The 9,163-nt window shown below is 52.1% G+C and overlaps 1 protein-coding gene and 1 pseudogene across 1 annotated transcript; one reads left to right on the top strand and one right to left on the bottom strand.

The window, feature by feature from the left end:
- The first annotated feature begins 856 nt into the window (after positions 1-856).
- LOC119317396 lies at positions 857-3,175 on the top strand (annotated as a pseudogene).
- Positions 3,176-4,540: 1,365 nt separating this feature from the next.
- Positions 4,541-8,816, bottom strand: LOC119317395 (protein ALTERED PHOSPHATE STARVATION RESPONSE 1-like). Its single transcript, XM_037591840.1, has 4 exons — positions 7,419-8,816; positions 7,079-7,242; positions 6,078-6,301; positions 4,541-5,633 (listed from the first exon to the last, which is right to left on the bottom strand). The coding sequence occupies exons 1-4, from the start codon at positions 8,587-8,589 to the stop codon at positions 4,901-4,903; spliced, it is 2,292 nt and encodes a 763-aa protein (XP_037447737.1). The 5' UTR covers positions 8,590-8,816; the 3' UTR covers positions 4,541-4,900.
- Positions 8,817-9,163: the final 347 nt, after the last annotated feature.

Here is a 9,163-nt window from a genome sequence, read left to right as displayed (position 1 = left end):
TTCCCCTCTTCTTTTTTAATGCATGATACACAAGCGTGTGCGTATTCTTAAAGAAAGAAATTTAATCTGCATCCTCACCGGAGCATCCCATAGTGTAATTTGCAGGGATTTCAAAAGGAGATAATATTTTCCAAACCCACGGTTAGTTTTTGCCTCCATAAATGCATCAGCACCAGATATACTGTTCTCCGTAGCAGGGCAGGGATAGGTGTGAGGATTATTTGGACCATATTGTCTGGAATCACCTTCCAGATGAAAATATGAGCCCCACTTATGTGTGCCTTAATTGCTGTACATGTACTTGACAGTGAACTTTGAAATAACAAAAATGTTGACCCCAGCGATCAAAAATATGTTATTATGCTCCTGAGTCTGACTATATTTCCGCGTATTGGCCAGGTGAGAGAGGAAGAATGGCTGTGCCCTGCAGCCGCTTCAGTTTGTGATCATTCCAACAGTGTCAGCAGCTAGAGCTCCAGCGGGCCGCAAGCTGCAACCAGCCTAATCATGTTCGAAATGCAAGCAGAAGCAGTGACGCGCTCATCGCTCGTTTGATTACTTTTTTGAATAATGCAACAATTTGCCCGCGTCTCCGCGATATGCGCCATGTGCCCCTCGCCTGATGCATGGGCGCCCAAATGACAGGTCCACGAGGAGTTCCACGCCTTCCACTACCCCAACGCGCAGGCCTCGTCGCTCCTCTCCTCTCCACCGCCACGCCCAAAGTCACATTTGCCCATCTCTTTTTTTATGCCAAGCACGTAGCTGGAGCCTCGATGGACCTGATTGAGTTTGACGACACGAGGGATATAGCCAGCCAGCCATAAGTCAGAAGAAAGAGGAGGGGAGAAGAGGAGAGAGCTACAGCCTAGAGCTTTGCTTCCACGCCATGGGTAACTGCTTCGGCTCCGAAGAGGCCGACGTGGAGGCTGTCAAGGCAGTGGCGCATCATGCACATGCCAGAGGTATCGCCATGTTTCTCAATTGATCTTGTTCTACCTTGATTCCTTGATTCACCGTGTACTTTGGTCGATATTTACAACTTCTGACGCTTATGCAATCTGTGCTCATTCTACTCTCGCAGCAGCGATGGCGAGGCCCGGCATGGTCGCGCCCCAGCCCAATGCACACGCAGCGGCAGCAATGAGCTCCCCGGGGCAGCCTCGGAAGTCGCCGAGCGCGCCCACGACCTCCGGCAGCGGCAGCGGAAGCAGCCGTCCGGTGGCTGCAGGCGCCACGAATGGCGGCAGCGAGGCCAGCCCCAGCCGGGAGGGGAGGATCCTGGAGGCGCCCAACCTCCGGATCTTCACGTTCGCGGAGCTCAAGGCCGCCACGCGGAACTTCAAGTCGGACACTCTCCTCGGCGAGGGCGGGTTCGGGCGGGTGCACAAGGGCTGGGTCGACGAGAAGACCATGAGCCCGGCCAGGAGCGGCGCCGGCATGCCCGTCGCCGTCAAGAAGCTCAACCCCGAGAGCCTGCAGGGCGTCCAAGAATGGCAGGTGAATGAAGCTACGTGGCTTTTGGTCAACCCGAACCATGTTCTGAGTCATCGACGTATTCACGTGGGCTGCGCATAGCATTGCATAATTCCCAACCGAAATGTGCGTGTGTGCCATCCATGATTATGCATGTTGAGTGATTGGCACGCACGTTGGCATGATGCCATTGGAGTTGCTGATTCGTGGCGGAATTGGTGTTGCAGTCGGAGGTGAATTTCCTGGGAAGGCTCATCCATCCCAACCTGGTGAGGCTGCTGGGGTACTGCTGGGAGGACAAGGAGCTCCTGCTTGTCTACGAGTACATGGCCAAGGGCAACCTCGAGGATCACCTCTTCAGAAGCGAGCCACGGAGTAAGTCCCGGCACATACATATCAACTGATTAGAGACGCAGACGGGGATAGCTAACACGACTAGCATTGTGCTCACCACCACCAGAAGGCGCGGGCGCGTTTCAGCCGCTGTCGTGGAGCCTCCGGCTGCGCGTGGCGATCGACGCGGCGCGCGGGCTGGCGTTCCTGCACTCCTCGGAGAAGCACGTCATCTACCGGGACTTCAAGGCCTCCAACATCCTCCTCGACACGGTACGTGCCGTGCGAGCAGCGCGCCGCCGCTCGCCGGCGACCCTTCACGTTCCGCATGCACCGGTCACACGCGCGCGCGCATCGCGCACGTCTAACCTAACCCTCCTCTCCCGCGCTCCGCATGCAGCAATTCCACGCGAAGCTCTCGGACTTCGGGCTGGCCAAGGACGGGCCGGCGGGCGGCAGCAGCCACGTGACCACCCGGGTGATGGGCACCTACGGCTACGCGGCGCCGGAGTACGTGGCGACGGGGCACCTGTACGTGAAGAGCGACGTGTACGGCTTCGGCGTGGTGCTGCTGGAGGTGCTGACGGGCCTGCGCGCGCTGGACACGGACCGGCCCAGCGGCCAGCACAGCCTGGTGGACTGGGCCAAGCCGCACCTGGCGGACCGCCGCAAGCTGGCGCGCCTCATGGACCCGCGCCTCGAGGGCCAGTACTCGTCCAGGGGCGCGCAGCGGGCGGCGCAGCTCACGCTGCGCTGCCTCGCCGCCGACCACACCAACCGCCCGTCCATGAAGGAGGTCGTCGCCGTGCTCCAGGAGGTCGAGTCCATGTCCAGGGGCGGCTCCGTCGGCTCGGCGTCGCCGCGACCGAACAACGCGCGGGGTGGACACGGTCACGGACAGTCGCCACGGCCAGGGTACATGTCGGAACGGGCCAGCCCGGCCGGCAGCCAGCACCCGTCTCCTCGAGTGAGGTAGCGACTGAAATTGTGCTGCGGCACTTGGATTTGCACGTGCCCCGTGATAATGATGTTGCTGCATCTGTCTTCTGAGCATGTTATTTTCATGTGTCATACATATGAATGTGCGGTAATCTATAGGTTGGCATGTTCGTATCGGAACTCAACTAGCACATCGTCAGCCAAAAAACGATCCACCCTGGAAGCCAGTTCAAATTTTGTCGCGAATGCCAGAGATCACACGGAGTTGCCTTTGCGGAATAAGGAAATCATGATCAACTTGCAGCCCTCACATTCTATTAGAGCATCTCCACTAAATCCTCTAAATAAGAATTCAGACACTTTTTGCGCAGCTGCTAAAGCAGATTGTCTAAAACCTGCCCCCATTTTTTTTCCTATTTCTCTTCCTTCAGTGCATGGAGTACAACTTATTTGAACTCATGTTTGCATCACGATTATTAAAACATTTGTGTATTCACGGCATACAATTCAATAACATTTCAAGTCCATAATTCCAGTATAACATATAATCCAAATGAACGGAATGATGTATCGGTGAATCATGAAGACAAAGAACATTATGGAATAAAACTCTTTACCCTCGCAAAAATAAAATGAACAAACTATTGCCCACGGAGTTGCAACGTATGCTCAACTAGGTCATCTCAAAATTGCTCTGCTTAGTCTTCTATCTTTGGAGGCACTTCAATAGATGTGTAGGTTTGGTGCTGATGTCGCTCTGGTATCATGGTTGTCCCCACATGATCATACTCAAAATCCCTCTTTGATCTCACATGATGTCATCCTTTGCCAAAATGTGTTTTGATCCAAAAATCTAGCAAGTACATGAACAACCACAAAGCGATTTGCAATATCCCAAATGCTCTCTCAACATCCTTCGAGGCTGATTGAACCTTGTTGAAATGAATTCTCTTCTCATCTTGTGGGTTAGAAATTTCTTCACAATTTCAAACCACAAGGGATATATGCCATCATCAAAGATAGTAGTCCACTGGGTATTGGTGACCATTGACTATAAAGTTCACCACTAGAGCATCACCATCGATATTGATGTCATTGTGCGACCAAGGTTTCCCAACGTATGAGTGCCAAATTTACAAATCTTGAGAAAGCAACAGCTTCAAGGATGATGTTTGGATTTGGTGCAACACTTTTGAATATTTGATATCGGGGGCAATGTTTTTCCTCCAAGACCAAGTGCACATGCTCACAGTAAAAATAATGTTCTTTTAATAACATACCTGATTTTACAACAAACATGATTGTGTCTTCTAAATGCGAGTTTTTTCTCTCTGAAAAAACAACATATGTTGTGGAAAAAGAAAAAAAACTATGCTCTAAAAGCTTTTTTACATTACAACATATGCCATTTCTTCACAAAACATAACACACACGTACAAACACATGAACATGTTTTTGTTGACATTTTTTTTACTATTTTCTGAATTTAGTGCTCATCCCGGAGCATGTGAGCCTAAGCTCTATTTTGAATACCAGATCTGGTGCCGCCATTTATGAGTTTGTTCGACTGCAACATCTAACCCATTGTCCAAAAAAACCCTCTCCTAACCTTATTTACTAACCCACATAGATTTTATTTTTTTTATGAAAAAGCAATTACCCCAACCTCTGCATCACATGATGCACACAGCCAAGCACACATAGATTGGACACAATTGACAATTTCAACATAATTCACGCTAAGACTCGACATGTACAGAACAATACGACCCATGAGCAGATCATGCCACTATTGCACATTCAAACATTCAGTTATAATATAGAGGCCAAAAAGCAATTGCAGCAGCCAAAAAAAATTCCAAGGGATTCAATGCGCTGAATATTGCACAGTACATGCCCATGACACAAAAAACTAGCACTTGCCCATATTTACCTGCTACTTCAACAGCTGTTCTATTCTGATGGACCAACGGTTGCCTGCGCAAATCTCGGTCGGCTACTAAGACTCAGAAGTCAGAATTTCTCCACAAAAACTAAAATCCGTCAGAAGCATTCGCCCAGCACATTCAGCACCGATGCCACCTGATGAGGAGATGATGATTATATTCCACAAGCTTTGTTTGTTGGCTCTAGGGTCAGATGCAAAATCAGGCTATGAAGCTTTAGCACTCTCTCTGGACAGCATTTCTTCTTCAGCATGTCTCAGAGTCTCCCGGAAAGCTTGCAGCGAACTGGACGCGAAGCTCTCCAAGGACTGAAGCACCCGGCTCAAGCTCACCTGCAGGCTGTCTGCCTCAAGAAAATGCGCCTGGTACGTTTGCGCCGTCGGAAGCAGGCTCTGCCGGCCCGGCACCAGGGCCAGCTTCCTGTTCAGTGTGTCTGCCTCCCTGTTAATCTCCACGGACTTCCTCTCCAGAATCCTGTTCCACTTCTCTCTTTCCCGGGTCACGAAGATCAGCTCGCTTGGCTCAACGGCGGCTCTGTGCTCGCACTGGTTGCGCACGCTGGACACGAGGGCCTGCATGGCGGTGACCACTTCCTTCTCGGAAATCCGATCCATGGCCTGCGACCAGGTGTTGCAGATGACGAACACGAGAGGCGCGCCCACCCTTCCGGGAGAGTAGGGAGGAGCTCCGTCGGGCGTCTCCTCCTGCTGATAGTTGAGGCACAGCGCCAGCCACCCGTTCAGTGCCTTCACGAAGCTCCTTTGCGCGTTTACCCAAGAGCAGAAATTCACAATCCATTTAACCAGGTCCACTTCAAGCTCCATTGCTAGATCCCGACTGATCCCGCCGGAGATGGTCGAATCCAGGTTCTTCGCCTCCGATATTGCTTCACACTGAGTCTGGTAGCAGTCCAGCTTTTCTTGCCACATCTTTACAAACCTGCAAAGAGGGATTTGTCAGTATTTTGATGCAAGCTAGGTTCTGTGGGATAAGAAATGCAAGATTGCAAAGAAAGAAACCGAGAGTGTTCAGGAAAGTTCACCTAGGGTAAATGCATGTAGGGATATTGATTACTCGAAAACATGAGTTTTTTTTTACAAAAAAAAAAAACATACATGTGCACTGTAAATGCAGGACTGTAGAGTTAGCCTCTACACAATATGTAAAAATTTCCAGGCAGCTGCACTGAAACTTAATAACCTACTGGACTGAGAATGTTACTCCCTCCGTCCCACAATATAAGCCGGAGGGAGTACTTCCTAATACTAGAAGATTGTACAAACTAGACAAGCAGACAACCAGTGTAAAGGCGGAAGTAGTGTACCGACAGGGAACTAATTGAAATATGTACCTAAGATGTCAAGGCAAAAAATTAGAGCGTACCCTTGGATTAAGGCCATAATTTGTGGGCACAATTCCTCATCCCTAACTCTGTTTATCTTTTTTGAAACCTTAGCAATAACTCGCACAGCCATTCTTATTTTTGCTGACAGCTTCCTGACCAAATTTTGAGTCGCCTCGATCTTCTGAGCTTCAGCACCCTTTTGGTCCAAGAACTTCAGCCGCTTGGAGTTCTTGGCTAGCAGGAGGCGCATTTTTTCTTCAGACTGGAAGAGGAAAACATAAAAAAAAAAATCAGATGTAGCACAGTAGTTAACACGGGTGCATATGAGAAAAATAATCTCAGTTTAAAAGAAAAAACACGTCCCACATTATTGAAACTAGTGCTGCATAAGAGATTTCCATACTAAAATGATCATCTGTTTACTAAGGAGCCAACAACATAGTTTAAATGAAATCTAATATTGTTATGCATAAGAAACCTAGTAAAAAGGTATCCGTGTGTAGCATCATTTTTTTTTTGCATGGGTTAGTGTAGCATCCTTTCAAATGAAACTAAACATCAGAAGAGAAACCCACAAACTCAAAAGTACATCTAATACCATTACAGAAGTGTCTAAATTACTTTAAATATGGCACATAAATTTAAATATTCCTAATCTGGCTATTTGGTCTCCAGAAAGGAGCTTTTACACGATATTACTAAGACCTTTTCCTAAAGAAGCAGAACACCTGGCATTCCATTGATCTCAGCCTTGCCATGCCAGGATCAACATTTCATCTTACTGCATAGCAGCCTATAGGCACCAGCTTACGGATGTTGTCATTGCGCAAAGATGGCACTACGAAAGGATGACACTCTGCTTTCAGTAAATATTTGTCACCAGTAGTATTTAGTAGGAGTCGAACAAAAACAATTGCACCCTACATATCAGTTAACTTGAGAAAGTACTCCAACATACCTACGAGCAGTTACTAACATATCATTCCAGCACAGAGTAAATTCAGGTATTACTTCAACAGAATCGGAGGTGAATACATACCTTAACCTCATTATATAATTTCTTCTCCCAGATATAGAGTTTCTGCAGGGTGACCGATAAGCTCCTCCCCCCTTCAGCCACCTTCTTCCAACCTCCAACATCCAACTCTTCACCTCCGTACGCTGAATTTGGTAATGCAGCCGTCGACACCATCCGAGACGAAACTATTTCGAAATACCAATAAATCGATCAGTGACACCAAGAATCGACGACATCAAAGTATATCAGAGTATATATACGCCACAGTGTATATCAGAAAATATGCCAGTTCTAGAAGCAACAAATAGTTCGCCATAACATCAATGAAACTAAACTAATCAGAGTACATGCATGAACTCACCATGGTACACTGAGCTGCGGGGGTGGTATTGGTAACTCCGCCTGTCCACCTCCAGGATCGGTGCGACCGCCCAGACTGCATCCGCCGCTCGAACAAACTGCGCCTTGATCTGCCCGGCGAAGTCTGCACTCTCCGATGACTTCCGGTGAGTCCGCACGGAGGCTGAGACATTAGGCTGCGCTGGCGCATGTTGCCGCGCCATGCCACCTCCGGAGAGCACTCCCTTATCGACAACACAATTCTCCTCTTCGCTGCTGCTCATGCCGCCGACCGAGCTGCGTCGGCTGCGAGCACCGCCACTCCCGGTCATATAGTGCTCGCTGGACACCTCCTTGACGACCGCGTCGTCCTCCTCGAGCTCCGGGATGCCCTCCTCCTCCCGCACGTCCCGCGAGCACCGGCTCGGCGTGTACGGTGTCGTCGCCGTGGTCCCGGCGCCGGCAGCATCGTAACAGTAGTTGTCGTGCACTTGGTAGTCGTCGAACACATTGAAGAAGTCCCACGAGCTCGCCCTCGGCGGCGACGGCGGGGGAGCAGGCGCCTTACCTGCCGGCGTGGCCTCTCCTCCGTACGAGTAATACCGCGCGTTCCCGCCCGCCGGGTCGGAGGAGCCGAAGTAGACGCGCTCCGACGCGGGCGCGCGCTGCTCGACGGCGACCGAGGCCGGAGGCGGGCGGCTCCGCGCGTAGTAGAGCTGCAGCGACCCCGGCGGGTACCCGAACGGTGGCTCGGGCTCGTAGCCGTACCCGTACCCGTACCCGTAATGCGGGAACAGCAGCGCGTGCGGGTGCGGGAGCGCGTGGTGGAGTTGGTCGTGGACGCGGCGGGGAGGCGAGGAGGCGACGGAGCCGGAGTCGGATCCGGAGGAGGGCGCGAAGTCGATGTGCGAGGAGGAGTGCGGGGGCGAGGAGGGCTGCGGCGCCGCTGGCGGGGGGTCGACGGCCTTGGCATTGGCGGCGACGGGGAGCGTGATCCCCGTGCGCGGGCGGGCGGAGGCGGAGACGAGGAGGAGGTGGAGCGAGGAGGAGACGGAGAGGAGCGAGCCGGCGAGCGCGGCGTGCGCGGCCCCGAGCGCGTCGCGGTGGCGGACGGCGACCGCGAGCAGGTCGGCCCGGCCGCGGCACAGCGCCACCGCCTCCTGCTCGTCCAGCTTGGACCCCTTGCACCCCATCGCCGGCGCGTCCTTGTTACCTCGGTTGTTCGCTAGTGCAACTGCCAATCACCACAGGCAGGAACGATCGATCGGCCCCGGGGCCGGGCTTATAAGCGGCCGTGTCGTCCCGCCACGATGATGACACCGACGGACCTGGGGGGTTGATGGGGAAATGGTATCGAGGCGTGCGGAGAGGAGGCGAGGACTGTGTGTGTAGTGGAGGCGGAGGTGGGGGTGGGGGTGGGAATCTGCTCTTGCCGTTTTGCTTGGGGAAATTTGTTTGCACTCGCTCCACTCGCCCCTTCCTTCTTTTTCCGGGCTCGATTTGGCAGGGGCAGGGGTGCTGCTGCGCCCCTTGTTTTCTTGCGGTGGGGGAAAAGGCCAGGCGAGGGCAGCACCACCAGGCCGTCATGTTATTTTCGGCTCTCTCCATTTAACCAGTTTTGTTTGTTTCCTTTTGGAAGCGAGGCGAGGACTGCTGCGGCTGCTGCTGCGTCTGGCGCGCCATGGAGTTGCGCGCAGGCTTTGGCTTCGGCCTGGTGGCATGGCGCAGGCAGGCATTGACGCCCGGCTTGAAGGCCGCGGTACGGCC

The sequence above is a fragment of the Triticum dicoccoides genome, chromosome 6A, assembly GCF_002162155.2.
Source record: "Triticum dicoccoides isolate Atlit2015 ecotype Zavitan chromosome 6A, WEW_v2.0, whole genome shotgun sequence".
Taxonomy (NCBI): Eukaryota; Viridiplantae; Streptophyta; class Magnoliopsida; order Poales; family Poaceae; genus Triticum; species Triticum dicoccoides.
This window is presented reverse-complemented; position numbering and strand designations above follow the sequence as displayed.